Raw genomic sequence first — 17713 nt, forward strand, 5'->3', positions numbered from 1 at the left:
TTGCCACTGTCCCGAGCACCTGCTCTGCGTGGTGCCTTTGAGCCCTCACGGCATTAGGAGATGCTGACTACCATCCCATTGCACAGGTTGAGAAACTGAGAATCCCCTAGGGTGTCCGTGGCCCCGGAGCTAGTAAGGGGCAGAGCTGTGGCACACGCCCAGGCTCTGTTTACTTAACAAGCTTTACCGCCTCCGGCTTCCTGTGAGGAAACGCAGTGTTTACCACGAAACGGGCAAAGAGCAAAATCCAAACCGAGGCAATCCTGAAGAGGGAAAACACGCAAACACGTCCATGGAGTCGCCGGAAAACAGGAGGGCCACCCGAGCCTACAGAAGTCAGTCTTTTCGAGATGCACAGAAACCGCTCTCTAAATACTCTGGCCTTCGCGAATTTGGAGACAGGAGCAGTGACCGAGGGAGGTGCCTTTAGGGGCCTAAGGCATTTGCCAGACTGTTCCCATCAAGAGGAATTCACGCACCTCGATTTAGTGGATACCGTTGTCCCGATCTCTGAGGCCTGAGAGGAGTTTGTTGCATAGACATGGTTAGGAGAGATTTTTAATAACGGTGTGGACCATGTCCTCAGTGATAGTTTTACTGGAGGGTGGATGGGAATCGCCCCCTGCCCCCCACCGCCCGCAGGGACCGTCCCCGGAAGCCCAAGCCGTGCTGTGAAGGGTCAGTTACGAGAAGGTGTTTTGGTAGCGCGGACTGGGGCTTTCTGCTGGCTGTGGCTCAAGTAAGGGCCAGAGCTGGTGGCCACTGACAACAGAAGACCGAGCAAAAGGCGGACAGGCTGTCCGTTCGCAGATGAGAAAATGCGAGCAACCAGTCAACACAGGGAAAGAGGCTAACGACCAGAGAAATGCGGATTAATTCAAATAACTTGGAATTTGGGGCTCCCGGGCGGCTCGGTCGGTTAAGCATTCGACTTCCGCTCAGGTCACGATCTCGCGGTTTGTGAGTCTGACCCCCCGCGTCGGGTTCTGTGCGGACGGCTCGGAGCCTGGAGCCTGCTTCGGATTCGGTGTCTCCCTCTCTCCCCGCCCCTCCCCGCTTGTCCTCTCTCTCTCAAAAATATGTAACCACTGGGGCGCCTGGGTGGCTCAGTCGGTTAAACGTCCGACTTCGGCTCAGGTCACGATCTCGCGGTCCGTGAGTTCGAGCCCCGAGTCGGGCTCTGTGCTGATGGCTCAGAGCCTGGAGCCTGTTTCAGATTCTGTGTCTCCCTCTCTCTCTCTGACCCTCCCCTGTTCATCCTCTGTCTCTCTCTGTCTCAAAAGTAAATAAATGTTAAAATATTTTTTAAAAAATTAAAAAAAAATAAAATTAAAAAAATATGTAACCACTAAAAAAAAAATTTTTTTTTTAATTAACTTGGAATTTTTTTTTTTTTTTTCCAGCAGGTGGCAAAAATTGCCTCGTGGTGACGATACCAAGTTCTGGTGACTCGGTAAGTAAAATGGCCCTCATCATCCTCAGAGGGGGCTGTGAAGGTCGGGGCGCACGGGGATTCACAGAGGAGCAGCTGGTGAAAGTGAACACACGCCTGCCCTGTGCACCAGGGACCTGCCCTTCGGGAGAACCAGCACCCCCGTCGCTCAGCATCAGCACGGGGGGCAGCCGAGACCGTGTAGAAGATGTTGATTGCCGCATGATCTTTAGCTGACGCGGGGATGACTTCAACGCCCATCGACAGGAAATGGAATGGTACTGAGTTTATTCCTACGGTGAAATACTCGGCAGAAGTTACAAGGGAACTTGATCTTTATATTTTATCGATACGCCTCGAACACATAAAGATGTAAAGTGATACAGGCAATACGATAGTATTTGCTTAAGCAAAACACGCTTGCATATGTTTACGGATGTTTCTACACACATATTTACACACACACACACACACACACACACACACCATACGTAGCTGTAAACAACTATGGACGTATACGAAATTCTTGGCAGGGCGAGAGCGGTGTGGACCTCTGCGTAGGGATTACAACGCACTCTGGTTGTATCTATAATATTTTCTCACGACTGATAACACGGTGATCGATGGAAATCAAGCAAAATTGTAGCGGTCGTTGATCCAGCGGGGGTGGGGGTGCTCGCCACACGGGGCTTTGTATTACTCTGTATCTTACACTGAGTGCGGGCTCCCAGGTCAACTGTGTCGCCTGCTCCCTGCTGTACGTTTCCGGCACTCGCGAATATGATGAGCTCTCACTCCCACCGTCAGGTGCTGTTCCACGGTAAAGACGGTTCTGGAGATGTAATGGAGGTCTCTGACCGGTTAACGTTGACGTGATGAGAAGGGAGATCCCTCTGGGGGGGCCTGACCCGATCAGATGGGCTCTTTGACAAGAGCGTCTGGGACTTCCCTGGAGGAGATTCAGAGCCGACGGGGTATCCTCTCGCTGCTTGGTGAGACAGATGGCCGCGTTGCGCGTTGCGCACCACAAGGTGCTGGCGGGGACCTTGGACGGAGCACCCAGCTGCATCTGTGCTCGGCCCACAGACACCGTAGGATGAAAGCTGTGTGCTGCTTTAAGCTACCAAGTGTCACACAGCAATGGAAGAGGAGGACAAGCCCTGCCACGTGTCGGTTCTGGGGGCGGGGGGAGGGCCCAGAAATGAACAAACACCACTTTGTTCCACAGGCTGGTGGAGGCGGCGGAAAAGTTGAAAGACACAATCTGGAGTGGCGAGAGGGGTCATGGAGATAGGACGAGGGGGTGGCCTCCGGTTGGCCACGGCCGACTGAACCCACACAGCTACAGAGCCCTGCGCAGTGCCCGCGAATGGGGCGTCAGCCACCACAGGTGCGGATCACGTGACGGGACGGACACCTCCCTTCCTTCCCCCGGGCCCATCGGCTGGCTGGTCTCCACCTGGCGTTTTCTGCCTCCGTGAACTCCTCTTCCACCTACAACCTGGAGGAAGCCTGTCGCCAGTGGGAGAAAATGAGGTCGACACACAGGGAGAGCTGGGAGGTAAAAAGACAGGGGATCCTGAAGACGTTCGACACCCAGGTCCAGCTGAGCCTGAAGCAGGCTTGATTCCCATCCTTCCCAGTTAAAGGAACCAATAAACCCCGGGGATCCCGTTACTTCCTATCCTTACGTCCTCGTTAATACGGACGTTCATGCAGCCCGGCAAACAGCAGGAGAAGTTCTCACACCATACTCCCGCCATTCCTAGACTGACGGTTCATATGAACTAATTAAGCGCCGTGAAGTCTTGGAGGGCAGGCGCCTCGTTCCTGGGTGTTATCAGGGAGCCTGCAGGGAGCTCCGTGTGCCGAGACAGACGTGACGGGCGTCACGGTTCAAACGGTGCACACGCGTTGAGTGAGGACAACACAGACATCTCACAAGGGGTTCTGCCGTCAGGCTGAGCTGTCTGGCTTGCCTGTGACCTGTGGGCACCCTGAACGGAGGGAGGGGATGGAAGCTTTTGAAACGACAGCCTGATGCTCCGGACGTGCTGGCCACAAAGAGACCCGTGGACGCAGCCCAGCGCAGGCGGTTGCTGGAGAAACCGGAACCGTAGCCCTGTCCTGGGGCTGTGTGTTCGAGTCTCCTTCCAGAAGTGGGGGGGGGGGGGGAACCATTCGCCGTCAGACCAGCAGACCAGCACTCCAACTGGGCTCCGAACCAGCAGGACGAAGTCTCTAGACGTTAGAACAAACCAGGTCATTCAGATCTGCGATCAGCTCCTGCCTGGATGTGGCCTTTCTCCTGCCGAGCTGGAGCGCAGGCCTCGGGAACCTGCCCTTGCCGTGGGGGACCCAGAAGTATCGCTCACAGCTGCCGTCCCGCTGGTCGCTGCTGGACGCTGCTGACACGGAGTCCGATTCCGTCAGGGGTGGCTCAAACTCCGGCCTGTCCCTGAGGTTCGGGGGGTGCTGTGGGTACCGGGAGCCCCGGGAGCGTGGTTTCTTGTGCACGTACACCGGCCCGTCGAGTTGAGTCTCCAAGCCGTCACTCCAGGACCCGTGGGGCACCCTTCCCTGGTGCTTGGGGGCCGGGGTCTGCCTCTCTGACCTTTCGCCAACATAGAAGTGAGGAGCCCCTCGGAGGCCCGCCGGGGCGTGTGGGTGGAAAGAACCTTCCATCAGCTGCCTCCGCGGGGCGTCCTCGTCTTCCTCACTCAGCTGCGGGGAGCCACCCTGCCGGGGGCCCCGGGACACAGCTTGTCGCGTGCTCCTGGGGTACACCTCCACCAGCTCCCCCAGGGCATCCATCCGGAAATGTCTCTCTGGCCAGAAAGTTGGATGGGAATTTTTGTGAGAGTCTCGCTCATTAACGATGTAGTAGCTGGGGGCCCGGGGCCTGCGACCACGCGGTGCCCAGGCCGAGGGGCCCGGTCCGCCAAGGGGAGGGCTGATGTGCTGAAAGCCTTTTCGGAAAAGAGGTTCTGAGTGAGCGTCTTCGATGGGCTCTGTCAGCATCACAGGTGAGCGGGGTCTGCTCCTGCGCCGGTCACCTGTGCTCACACAAGGACCACGCGGGCGCCTGCAAGACAGAGGTGGGTAAGCGCCTGGTCCGAGCCCCTGCCTCCCGAGCGCCGCCAGCCAGGGAGGCCGTGTTCTCGGCCTTTCCCTGACCACGTCCCAGAGCGTTAACATGTGCTCTGTGGATGCACGCACAGGATGGTTCGGGGACCCGGGAGAAACAGAAGCCTTTGCTCCTGGAATCCTAGAACACCTACTGGAATGATGCACACGGTGCATCTCCATGGAGGGAGTAGGGCAGAGGGCGCTTTGCTAACATATCTCACCCTGAGCCCCCGTTTTGTCCAGGAGCACACAGTGGGGCTAATATTAGGCCAGCGCGTGTCGGGAACGCTCCTCCGTGTCGTCCCTGCCGTGGGCTGTCCGGCCGCTCAGGCACTCCCTGCCCACCCGAGGGTACGGGATCCCTCCTCCCTGTAGGCCCCGTAGATACACTCTCTTATCGCAAGATTTCAAGTCCTCCGTGAACTTGGTCACTGTCTTTAAGAAAAAAAAGCCCAAACCCCAACAAACCCCACCCTCTCCCCCCAGCATTTTATCTGAACTGCTTTCACGGTTGTCACGATCAATTCCAACCACATCCTCGGTGAGTTGGGGTCAGTGCGCACTCCCAGAGTGCATCCGCTGCTGTCTTATGTGTGAGGAAGGCTCAAACAACGACAATGGACCCCAGGTAACACAGAACGACCTTGCCAATAACTTGGCCAGCCCGGAACTGAAATATGAAAGGTCTTGCCAATAATATGGCCAGTGTGGACTTAAAAAAATAAAAGAACCAACAATTATAAAAGGTATTTTTTTCCCCTGAGGCTGTAGAAACACCTACCCTAGGTTGGCAGGAACGTTTGCTTACAGGTGATCCGGCAAAAGGCGGAGGGGGAAGAATGTGTCCTGTTTGACCCACTTTGTCCCCCCCATTTCTTCTCAGCACCAGCTGGCCCCGTGGCCGGCTGGCAGAGCTGGAATTCGACGGCCTGGCCTCCTGAAACTGCTGAGGCCCTCAGATCCCTAAGGGTTCTTCAACCTGCACTTCACGGCCCTGGCCATCACCGGCAGGTGTCACGGTCAGGGAGGCAGGTTTCCAGCTGGTCTGCAGATAAGCTCACCTGTTCGTGTCCTGCCCCGGCCTGGGTTTGGACGTGCCGGGAAGAGGCGAGCTGGGGCTGCGGGGGCCTGGCCGGGGACTCGGGGGTGTGTGCTGGGCAGCGGCCTCTACCCTGCCCCTCTCACTGCTGCATGAGTCCCAATTGACCACGGCGCCGTTGCTCTGGGGTGTCCCCGAGTGAGCTGAGGACAGCTGGCTGCCGAGGTCGCCGTCCTTGGGAAGCCTCTTGCTGCTTTCGTCTTGGGTTTGGATTCGGGCTGCGGGAAGAGGGTGGGACGTGAGAAGGCAGGGGTGACCCGTCGGGGCTGGTTTAGCTGCAGGAACGTCAGGACCTCCAGCTGCTGGGTGTGCAAACCATTGTGTGCCTGGGGACACACCTATCCCGCGGGCAGCCAACGTTCCGTAACCCCGATCATATCCTCACGGGGAGCCGGAAGGGAGTGTGGACTCCCACGAACCCCGAGGCTTTATAGATGCATCATGTGGGGCCCCCCAGAGGCAAAGCGGGTCGTTGCCCAGCTTTGGGGCTCTGGTCGTTTACCTACACAATGCATATCATAAAGCTTATACGACAATTATGAGCTTTTGGAAGCAGTTCACAGAGCATTCTGGAAGAAGACGTAGCCTGGAGCTGAAAGAGGGCCATCGGACAAAGCCACTGCACTCCCGAGAAAGCTCCCGAGACCCTCGGTTTTAAGGACCACCCAAACTAAATTATGTCCCGTTGGCAAGTAGTCCTTGACTTTCAGTGGGGTTTGATCGTGTGAGCTTCAGTCTCTTTCTGTAGCGGATTTTCATACATAGGGTGCTTTCTGGAAAGGGGGAGGGGCAAGGCTAACCCTTGGGCCTCCTGGCTCTTCCTCAGCGCCCCCCCCCAAACCCCCACACCCCCACGAGGGGGACAGATCTAATTAGCTCTGCAGCACAGCAGACACAGAGCCGGCCCGCGGAGCCTTTTAGGGCCTCAATCTCATTCATTTTCCGAGGGAGAACGTGGCCTGTGCCGTTTCAGCGCTGCGGGGTGATCTCTCTGTGGTCTCTTCGTGGTGCCCGGGGGCAGATGGGTTCCCCCCTGCCCACCTTCCTTCCTTCCGGCCACACCAGCTCTCTGCAGGAGGGGGAGCCTGGGCGGGAACAAGTTTGTTGGGGCCCCTGGAGAATTTGGGGAGAGAAGGCCGGGCCCAGCTGGCATTGCCCTGCGGGAGTAGGACGAGGGGTGCCCTCAGAAGGCTGCACCTGGGGCACCGACGGGGGGAGGGGGTCTCGCAAGGAGGAAATGGCCATCGAGAAGTACAGAAAAGTTAACAAGACAAGGGCGTCCGTATGGGTTTGCTCCAGATTTCTCTGTTGCTTTTTCTCTCCCGACTCAAACTCTCCTTCTGATTTCAGACATGTTTCGGTGCCATTCACAGGCCTGGGTATGACGGAAAAATTATAAGTTTAAACCAATATTTATAGCCCTATTTTATTTTATTGTGCCTAGTTCATTGTGAAAACCACAGTTTATCAGGCATTTGTATTGGTAGCACACCTTAAACGGCTGTATTTCAAACATTTTTTTTAATGTTCTTTATTTTTGAGACAGCGAGAGGCAGAGTGTGAGCAGGGGAGGGGCAGAGAGAGAGGGAGACACAGAATCGGAAAACAGGCTCCAGGCTCCGAGCTGTCAGCACAGAGCCCAGCGCGGGGCTTGAACCCACAAACCGTGAGATCACGACCTGAGCCGAAGTCGGACGCTCAACTGACTCAGCCACCCAGGTGCCCCGAACTGCTGTATTTTTAAATGCCCCCCCGCCCCAACTGAGGCAGAAGGCATTTTCGTCTCTACTTACCCTCTACCATTTGGGCAACCTTTTTCTTGTCTTCAGATCTGGCCTAAAATACAAATAATAAGCATGTTTGTTTTGGTTTTGGCAGGAAGAAGTAATGAACACTATTCTGGGGGGGGGGGGGGATTCACGTGTGACGGCTCACGCCTTGGGCCAAGAGCCTTCGACTGCTATCACTTGGGGACAGCGTACTCAGGGACTCGGGCCTTGCTTAAATGAATAAATGCCGACACCCCAGAGCTGAAGTGTTACCCAGCAGGTTTTATTTTTAGGGCCAGCTGTTCGACAGGCCGGGTGTCGATTCTGCCACTATGGTCAACCTGAGTCACAGATGAGAAAATACAGATCAACATGGGACGTGTATGTTTCCCCAAAACGCCTTCTGTAGCTCCCCATCCGTTTCTTATGATTGTTCACTGAACTGTTTCTTTGCCTGAGCCGATACTCCCAGGAGTTATGGTTTTCAAAGTTGCAAAAGGCGGATGTTTTTTGCGTGGGGCTCTGGGACTGGGGTGGGGCGAGGAGGCACCCAGGAGTGGAATTGTAGGGAGGCACCGCCCACTCTCGGCTGCGTGGGGCAGGCTCAGCGGGAGCCCGAGAGCCCGTGCCTCCCTTGCCTCACCCCGTCCTGGCCGGGGCGGTGTGCAGAGAGGGGACACCGTGCCCACGCTGGACCTGTTCGTCTCCTTCTGACCGTCCTGAGAGCTAAGTCCCAGATGGGAGAGAGGGTGACGACACCGGAGCCTGAAAGTCATGAAAAAGGTGCGTCTTTCGGTCCAAACAGAGTGCGTGGGCTCAGATGTGCAAGTTGACACAGAACGGGAAAGGGGCCCTTTTTCCTTCCTCTGAGTGGGTGGCGGCCCACGGAAGAGCCCTGCACCCTGACTCCCTGGGGCAGCCACAAGAGGGCGCTGACGCGCTCAGGGCATCGGCAAGGCCGCGGTGGGGGGTGGGGGGGAGTCAGCTAGTTCCTGGGTCAATGGGAGCTGTCCCTGGGATTTCTTAGAAAGAACTCTGCTGGAGCCTGGGGGAGGCGTGGCCTTGTGCCCCGGAGGTGGCCAAGAGCCCTCGGAATCCGGAAACGTGACCTCACCGGTAGTCCCTTGCGGGCGAGAGCTGCCCCGCGGCGGACACGCAGTCACCACGGCAGAGACGAGGCGGTGCTTACGTTTTGGATTTGCATTCTGAGCTGCTGGTTGCTGAGCTTTAAGGATCTTGCGATGCTCTGAAGGTAATAGATGACCATGCTGGGACGGAAGAACACAGGCCACGCGTGAGCCCCCCTCGCCTCCCGCTGCCGGCCGCCAGGGGCGCGCTCGCGGCCAGGCTGGTGCGGGATCATTTCAGCGTCTGTCCCACAAGACGACGATTGCGGCATTCGGCCCCATCGCAGCGGCCTCAGCGGAACGAAGCCCGCCGTCCCTCCCTCCGCGGCTCCCGCCTGGGTCATCAGGCTCTACGCGGGACTTTGCAATGAACTCGTGGCTTTTATTTGGTTATTGGAGAGCAGCGCTCTCTCGGTGGCCAGAGCTTGCAGAAGTCCCCCAAGCCTGGCGGGGAGGGGGGTGTGTGCGTCGCGTGTGGTACTCACAACAGCAGCAGGGTGGCCGGCAGGATGACCACGGGGCTGCTGACGTACCCCACCACGGAGCCGAACCACGCGGGGAAGTCCTCCTCGATGGTCTCCGACACGACGTCGTACATCTTCTCTTGTCCGCTGCGAGGAAGACAGAACCCCAGATGGCGTTGCTTTTGGCGGGAGGACTCTACGGACCGTCAAGCAACAGCCGTATGGCCGGAGCCCCGTCCTTGGAGTCAGGTGCCAAGGGAGGGTAGATACCCCAAAGTGTAAGACATGCAACATTCCTAAGCTTTTGTATGACTTGTCCGACTGATGGGAGATTTGAAGGTGGAGTCAGCGATCTCCGTGTGTGCGTGTGCGTTTTAAGGACGGTAAATGTCCCCGATAGTTTTGAAACCGACCTGAAGGGAAAGCTAGGCAGAGCGTTCTGGGCCCTGCTACCCTGATGCAGTTAGAGAAGTAACGTAGAATGAAAAGGGACGTGGGTTAGCGTTTGATAACGGCTTCCCGAGCTCTGGAAGGGACGAGCGCCCAGGTGACCTCCTCTGTCGCACAGCAGGCTGTACTGTTTTGATAGGCGGTATCTTTTCCAGAGGAGCACGGAGATGATGCTCCTGGAGGGCAGCCTGCCGTCAGGGAAAGGGCGCTTACCGGTCCTGGACTCCCAGGCTGTGGGTTCGAGACCCTTCTCTGCTGTTGACCTGTTCCGTCGGCCGGGAAGAGAATTCCCTTCAAGGCAGGCGCCCTTCCCCTAGAGCTCAGTCGCTCAGGGCAGAGGAGACAGACCCGAAGTAACTTACCTGAAGGGCCCGCAGTTCAGAGACGGCTTGTACCGAGCAATAGCAAAGACAGTGGGCAGCATGCACAGAAACAGCATGAACAGGAGCATCGCCAGGTAGAAGTTGTTGGATCTGCGAAGAAACCGCGTGCCGCGTGCCGAGTCCCTTCTGTGACAGTTGACACGATGATATGCCCAAACCAACACCCACACCGAGGCCTTGACTCTTTAGACAGAAAAATCCTCCTCCTGTAGGAGGTGCCCGGGGTGGTGGGGAGGGGGGTGGGGAGCTCAGTCCGTTGAGCCTCCGACTTCGGCTCAGGTCGTGATCTCACGGTTTGTGGGTTCGAGCCCTGCGTCGGGCTCTGTGCTGACAGCTCAGAGCCTGGCGCCTGCTTCGGACTCTGTGCCTCCCTCTCTCTTTCTGCCTTTCCCCTGCTTGCACTCTGTCTCTGTCTCTCTTCCAAAAATAAATAAATATTTTAAAAATTAAAAAAAAAAAAGATGCTCGGGGGGCGCAGGAGTGGCTCAGTCAGTTAAGCATCTGACTCTTGATTTCTGCTCAGGTCATGATCTCAAGGTTCGTGGGTTCTGCCCACATCAGGTTCTGTGCTGCTGCACGGGGCCTGCTCGAGACTCGCTCTCCCTCTCTCTGTGACCCTCCCCTGCTCGCTCGCTCTCTCTTTCTCAAAACAAAGAAACATTTTTTAAAAAGTTTAAAAGGACGCTCAGGGGCCTGTTGAAGGCAGCGCTGTTCCGAGCAGGGCGGGGAACACCCCACGCGCCCACCGACAGGAGCAGGGATAAAGGCCCTGGGGTGCTCTCCTTAGGAAGCACCGCACGAGCACAGGGCTGACGGTACACAAAGCAAGAAACCGGGAAACGCGGCGCCCTTAGGAGTCGGTAACGAGGGGAATCGAGTGCAAGGGGGGCTTCCGGGTATGACTCTGTGTCTGCTTCTTGATCTGGGTGCTGGTTCCCTACTCGCATTCGGTTCGTGCACGTTTACGCCTTGTGCCTTTTCTAGATGGTTCTTAGACCAGGAAAGCGTTTCAAAACCAATGTGAGGAGCTGGGGAGGAGTGAATCGGAGTTGATCTGAGGGTGGGGCACGGGCAGGGGCTTCACTGCGACCGGAGGGCGGACGGGCCAGGGCCAGGCGGCCGCTGGGACACCCCTTGCGGCACGTGGCCCCGGGGGTGGGAGGCCCGACGAGCCCTCTGTGTGCAGCGGCCGCGGTTCCCGCTCACCTGGAGGCCCGGAACACCTGCTGGTGGGGCACGTTGCAGGTGAGCACGGCCCAGCTCCTCAGGTACATGAGCCCGATCAGCTTGAGCACGTTGAACGCCGGGAGGCACGGGGAGAAGAAGGCCCCCATCCTGCAACACAGGGGAGGCGGTGAGCTGTGCCGCTTCGGACGCTTGGGGTGTCCCCGCGATGCCTAAGGAACCGGAGACACCCCGGAAGGGCCGGGAGCCAGGCCGCCCGGCTCGCGGACACGGCCGGTCACCCCCGCGGGCGAGGAGTGACCCTGTGACGTGCCCCTGCCACGCGGGTGTGCTCGGCGTTTGTGTCTGCCTCCTCGTGCGGCGGGGGGTACACACGTTCACCCCAACACCTGACAGTTGGCCTCGGGCCACTCCGCTTTCCCGAGAGACCCGCCTTAGTACCTCTTGTCGCGAATAGAAATCCCAAGAGGATCTTTGCTTTCTCGCTTTGACAAAATTGCCCATACGGCAGTCCCCTCCTGGTCTGCAGGGCTCTGTTCCAAGACCCCCGCGCTGGGGGACAGTGCTGAACCCCGCATACACCGGGTTTTCCTACACATTCCCCCCCCCCCAGGGGATGAAGTTTAACCTGTAAGGTAGGCACTACGAGATTAACAAGAACTCCCAGTAAAACAGAACCATTAGAAGATAATGTAACCAAAGGTCTATGAATGTGGCCTCCCTCTCAAACTATCTTATGAACTGCACTCACCCTTCTTCTTGCCACGATGCGAGATTACTGTACTTATAAAAGTGCCTGATACTGAGCAAAATATTAAATAAGCGTTGGGTGTGGCCTTAAATCCTGCATTTGTGAAAACTGTGCAAAAGGGAGCAGACTATAAGGGTACAGACTTTGAGAAATGTTACTCGATGCTTCTCTATGCCTCATGCATTTTACCGAATGATTAGGGAGAGAGATTGTGTTTTCTGAATGCACGGAGCCTCCGAAAAGAAGGATAGAAACTTCTTTTCCTTGCCTGTATTTGAACAGACAGCACTGCGTGTGGTCCGATAGGCAAAGCCAGAGGCGGGGGCTTGACTCGGGGAGCTCCCCGCCGTGCTCCCACAGACACGCGCGTATGTGGGGGTCCCTTTGCGTCTTCGGTGTCTTTAGGAAAAAGATTGCCTTGGCCGGGAGTTGCCCCGCGTGAACGGATTTCATCCCAGGATGGGTCTCTCCGTCTGGACGATGGCCATGCTCTGGGCTCAGTGTCTCCATGAAAATATGGAGGCACATGGGAGGGACAGTGGGGGGCTGAGGGCGGGCCTGGACCCAGCTGTGACACAGCCACTCCCTGGAACTCCTGGGGGCTCAGCAGACTGTGTTCCCAGCCGTCCCTCAACCTCCCAGCAGCTTATTCTAATGGTTCCTGTGCAGATATATATATATATATATATATATATATATATATATATATATATTTGGTGGGGGGCTGTGACTAATAGTGGCCTAAATACAGACTATTTCTTTTCTCGTTCCTTTCTGCAAAATGCTTAGAAAGCCATTGCTAAAAAGCCATTGTAAAATTACTACATTTGCAAGATAGTCTAGTTAGGAACTGTTTATGTCACTTTTAATTCTTGTGACTGTGTTTGTTACAATCGTGTCCCTTCCAAACCGAGTAAGGCAAAATCTTATTCCGGGGGCGGCTGGGGGGCTCAGTTAGTTAAGCGTCTGACTCTTGATTTCGGCTCAGGTCATGGTCTCATGGTTTGTGAGTTGGAGGCCCGCATCGGGCTCAGCGCTGACGGCACGGAGCCTGCTTGGGATTCTGTCTCTCTCTCCCTGCCCCTCCCCCACTCACGCTCCCTCTCTCAAAATAAATAAATAAACTTAAAAAAAAAAAATCTTAGCCTGGATGAGAGGTACACAAAGGTAAGAAGGAGCTTTGATACTTACCAAATCATTCCTTGGTTGTAGACTAAATGTAACACGTTCTCTGCTATTTTGAATTCCCCGTATTCAGGCTACAAGAGAAAAGGAACTTTCACATTAAAAAACGGTTCCAGGGGTGCCTGGGTGGCTCAGTGGGTTAAGCATCCAACTCTGGCTCAGGTCATGATCTCACGGTTCGTGAGTGCGAGCCCCGAGTCGGGCTCTGGGCTGACAGCTCGGAGCCTGGCGCCTGGTTCGGATTCTGTGCCTCCCTCTCTCTGCCCCTCCCCTGCTCACGCTCTGTCTCTGTCTCTCTCTCTCTCAAAGATAATAAATAAATGTTAAAAAAATAAATAAACGGTTCCAAAGTTCCTTGTGCAAACCAGTTCACGATAGTCACGTGCAAAGGGTTCTTTGGTGTTACAGACACAGAGAGATCGCGGTCTGCGTGGCCACCCCAGGAAACAGTACGGCTGAGAACGAGAAGGCAACTCAGCCCTGTGCACCCTCCCCTCTTCCCTCCCATTTCAGCCACATCAGGAGAGGAGGGTGCAGCCATAGGAGCTTCCCCGTGGACCCAGCATCTCACTTACAAACTTGCTTTCCAGGTCCCAGCACCAGTAGTCGCTTAGGTACCGGACGAAAAGTCCTCGGAAGAAGTCGATGAGCAGAATGCTGGCCACGGTGAAGAGCATGTCGATGATGGAAAGCTTCAGCATCTCCTGGAACACAGGGGGTCCTTGGGGCCACCTCCTCCTGCGGGGCCCCCAACCTCTGCCAGTCCCCCTGCCCCTGCACCGTGGCGTCTTCGCGTCTGGTGCCTAATGGGCGCTCAACGAATATTTGTTCATCTGAATTTGAATTTTGGTATCTGAGTCCAACCTGACACGAAACCAGGACAGAACCTGAGGTCTGTGGTTCTGTGCCACCGGAGACCACTTGGGGCCAGTGATTCAAGTTCACAGGACAGACAATAACCTGGGGGGGGCGGTGGGGGGGTGCTGAGATTCTCTGCACGAGATCCCGTACGGGGAGGCCGAGTCTGGAGCGGATGCCCGGGTTCAGACCTGCCTTCTGCTCTTTACTGTCTGTGTCCACGGGCAAGTACCTTCACCCCTGGAGTCTCAGTTTCCCCGCGTGTGTCTACAAGGAGGGTCACGATAGGGTCTCATGAGGACTAAGCGCTTAACACGGGGCCGGCACGTAGCCAACACTGCAGGGGTCTTTGTGCTGATTGTTACCATTGATCGGAGAAAATCGGAAACGCTCACTGAACCTGAGTTTCCTTTCCTATAAAACAGAGGTAGTGACCCTTCAGAACGAAGTGATGAATGGCTGTGGAGGGGCTTTACGAGGGACCGAGGGAGCCACCTGGCCGACGTATGTCTCCCAGCACTGGTCTTGAAGACTCTGGGTGTAGATGGCGGTCTTGTTGGCCCCCGCGAGGGGCAAGGTGGGGGTCGGCAGGCCAGCCTCCTCTGGGGTCCACATTCCGCCTCTCCCGAGCCCGGTCCCGGGTCCACGTGTGGCCCATTTCTCCCCTTCCGGGGCCGCACTGGCAGCAAAGAAGACGGTAGAACCCGTCCAGTGGCTCGCGTTACTGCTGGTGGCAGCTTCCTGCGGGGGCGACGGAAGGAAGCAAAAAAGATTGCTGCGTGTTTGTAAATAAGCATCGTAGACACCCAGAACAGCACTGCTTGGGAAAGATCTCCCTCCGCCTCTCTCTTTCTCACTGTGTCTGTCTCCCTGTCCGTCTCTGTCTGTCTGTCCACTCTCTCTCTCTCTCTCTCTCTAGCTGGGTGGTTGGCCCCTTCAGCCCCGGCCTCCAGACCCCGTCCAGGTTAACACCGGGCGCATCTTCTCGCCTCCGCGAGCGCATCGGGACAGTCGTCACCCCCTGTTACAGAGGAGCAGGCTGAGGCTGACGGGGACGTTCCGGGGCGGTGTGCGGGCGCATCGCGAGTAAGGGCCCCGTCCGTGCGGCGTCACGGCCGCTTCTGCCCGTGGGAGCCTTCGGAAGGTGGCGCCGGTGACGCCTCCTCCCCCTTCCCCCCTCCCCCACCACGTGGGGCGCCTCACAGGTGCCGCGGGCTTACAAGGCGCCCTGGGCGGGCCCGGGAGGGGGGCCCCCTCTGAACTGTCCCCACGCGTGCTCGCGTTCTCCCCAGCGCCTCAGTGAGTCTCACGGCCAGCCTCCCTTCCCGGGATCGTCCGCTGTCGCCGCAGACGCCCGCCTCGACCCAATGGATGGAGCTCACAGAGGCGGGGCGGCCCCGGCCAAGGGAGCGGGAGTCGAGACGCCCCCGCTCCCCTCTCCCGGCTGGGTCACTCGCTAGCCATAAGCTCCGGCCTCAGTTTCTTTAGCTTGGAAACGGGGCTAATTCTGCTCGCTTTACCTTGAGAAGGCCACAGCTGAGTTGAGCGGTGAACGAGACGAATGGAGGGCAAGAGTAAGCGGTGACAATGTCCGCAAGGGTGATGGCCCCGGTGGGTGTGCGTGTGTGCGCGTGTGTACGCGTGCGCGCATGTGTGAGTACGTGTGTGCATGTGTATGTGTGCGCATGCACGTGTATATCTGTGTGCACGCACATGCATGTGTGTATGCATGTGCATGTGCTGCACGTGTGCGTATGTGTTTGTATGTGCACGTGCAGGCATGTGTGTGCACATGTATGTGCGCACACCCATGTGCGTGCATGTGTGTGTGTGTGTGTGTACGCATGCATGTGTACATCTGTGTGCACGTACCTGCGTGTACACGTGTGTATGCGTGTGCATGCGTATGTGCTGCACGTGTGTGCATGTGTATGTGTGCACGTGCACGTGTATATCTGTGCGCACGCACATGCATGTGTGTGCATGTGCGTGTGTGCTGTACATGTGTGCATGTGTTTGTATGTGCACGTGCAGGCATGTGTGTGCACATGTATGTGCGCACACCCATGTGTGTATGTGTGCATGTGTGTACGCATGCACGTGTACATCTGTGTGCACGTACATGCGTGTATATATGTGTGTATGCATGTGCACGTGTATGTGCTGCACGTGTGCATGTGTGCGTGTGTCTGTATGTGCGCGTGCAGGCATGTGTGTGCATGCATGTGCGTGCGTGCACAAGTGGGCATGCATGCATGTGTGCGCGTGTGTGTGTGTGTGTGCATGTGCACGTGCAGGCGTGGCAGCGAGGATGGGACGGGGGCCTCTGCCGAGGACAGCACTCACCTCAGCGCTCATGCTGTTAACTTTGTCCAGGAGAGCGATGATCAGGCTGTAGAGGTTCCCCAGGTACAGCACGAGGACCCTGAAAACACACGCCCGCCTCGAGAGACAGCCCCACACGCAAGCCCGAGGTTCTGGACGTACCCCACTTGGGAGGGAATCTCACGGTCACCCCGAGACAGTGGCTGCTCCACGCGGTTCCCTTCAGAATCGTATGGGGGGGGGGAATAAAAATTCCAGAGCGCGTCCTGCTCAGCCGGTCTGGGTGGGGCCTGGGGACCCCTTCAGGCCCCGTCCTGGGGGCAGCATACTAAAGCCGCTAGTGTCGCAGGAAGCGTGTGAGCTGAGGAGGTGGGGCTCCGGAGGGTCGTGTAAACTACGCGTCCTTGTGTCCCCATTCCTGGTTCGTAAGGTGATTTTCCAGGCAGGATCTCATTCGAGCCTCCCAACTGGTCAGGCGCACGCTGAAGGGACAAGTGGATTGCAACACGGGGCCCAGTGAGCAGCTCAGGTCCAGAGTTCTCCAGAGGCGGAACACCACCTGAGCGCCGCGGGGTCTGCTTCCCACACGCGGGTCAGGCCGTCAGCCGCTCGGGGGACTCTGGGCAGCTGTGAGCGGGGGGTCAGCCGGCCACCGATCAGAGACGCGGTCCCGGCCGGGCAAACACGCCCTGGGATCTCCCAGCACACGGCCTGAGCCTTGGCAGACGCGCGTCGGGGACAACGAGGCCAGACAGGCGAGCGACGGGTTCACCAGCTCCTCCCGGGGACCCTGACTGGCACTTAGGGGGCCACGAAACCGGTACAGGTGCATGAAGAAGAGAAACGGCTTTATCCCGAGGACCAGACTCCAAGCTGATGCTTGGCGTCGCCCCTCGGTCCCCAAGGACCCGTTGTTCACAGGTGCAGTTCAGACACGTGGGTGGGAGCCAGCAGGGGGGTCTGGGGCATCACTGCCACCGGCCCTGGCTCGCCCCTCCACTCCCTGCACAGAGAAGCCCTGGCTCGCCCCTCGACTCCCGATGCACCCAGCCAGAACCCGTTTGTCTCTGCATTTGGGGCACCTGCACAGGGCAGGACCCTCCGAATATGCTCAGAAGTGCTGCCCGACAGGAGAACAGAGGATTAACACGTGCTTTCCTGGTTCCCCCTTTGCTCTGGGCCTCCCCGGGCCCTGGACAAAAGGTGACATGATCTGCTGTGGTGAGTTAATGGGACTAAAACAATATGTCTTGCTCTTATGACCAGAATTAGCCCTAATTTGTCTCGGGCGAGTCTCTTGATGACTCTGTTTCTCTAGTTTTGACCATGAATAACGAGACCGATCTGTATAATACGATTGCTGTTAGAACCAACACAGTAATAGAATTGATCCTCCCCAATGCTTGCTGGTGAGGACAGAGCTGAGGCAGACACTTCTCTCTCTCAGGTCAAGATCGGGGCTGGGCACAGGAGGAGGACCGGGTTTGGGCCGGTTTGGAATCTCATCCCGGAGCCACCCTGGGTGGGGAGGTTTCTGCAGACCCCTTGCCGGCTCT

General features: G+C 57.1%; 1 protein-coding gene across 1 annotated transcript in view; it reads right to left on the minus strand.

Moving 5' to 3' along the window:
* Nucleotides 1–2473: 2473 nt before the first annotated feature.
* The window catches only part of TMC3 (transmembrane channel like 3), a 39934-nt gene continuing 24694 nt past the window's right edge, over nt 2474–17713 (minus strand). Inside the window, exons 12-22 of the mRNA XM_019460428.2 lie at nt 16179–16257; nt 14328–14573; nt 13550–13678; nt 12981–13048; nt 11060–11188; nt 9833–9943; nt 9042–9167; nt 8619–8697; nt 7454–7496; nt 5623–5878; nt 2474–4517 (exon numbers count right to left, since the gene is read on the minus strand). Of these exons, the coding sequence (XP_019315973.2) occupies nt 3674–4517; nt 5623–5878; nt 7454–7496; nt 8619–8697; nt 9042–9167; nt 9833–9943; nt 11060–11188; nt 12981–13048; nt 13550–13678; nt 14328–14573; nt 16179–16257 (2110 nt within the window). The 3' untranslated portion in view covers nt 2474–3673. The remainder of the gene's footprint in view (nt 4518–5622; nt 5879–7453; nt 7497–8618; nt 8698–9041; nt 9168–9832; nt 9944–11059; nt 11189–12980; nt 13049–13549; nt 13679–14327; nt 14574–16178; nt 16258–17713) is intronic.

Source organism: Panthera pardus, unplaced genomic scaffold, assembly GCF_024362965.1.
Source record: "Panthera pardus isolate Hobbes unplaced genomic scaffold, ASM2436296v1 HiC_scaffold_23, whole genome shotgun sequence".
Classification (NCBI taxonomy): Eukaryota; Metazoa; Chordata; class Mammalia; order Carnivora; family Felidae; genus Panthera; species Panthera pardus.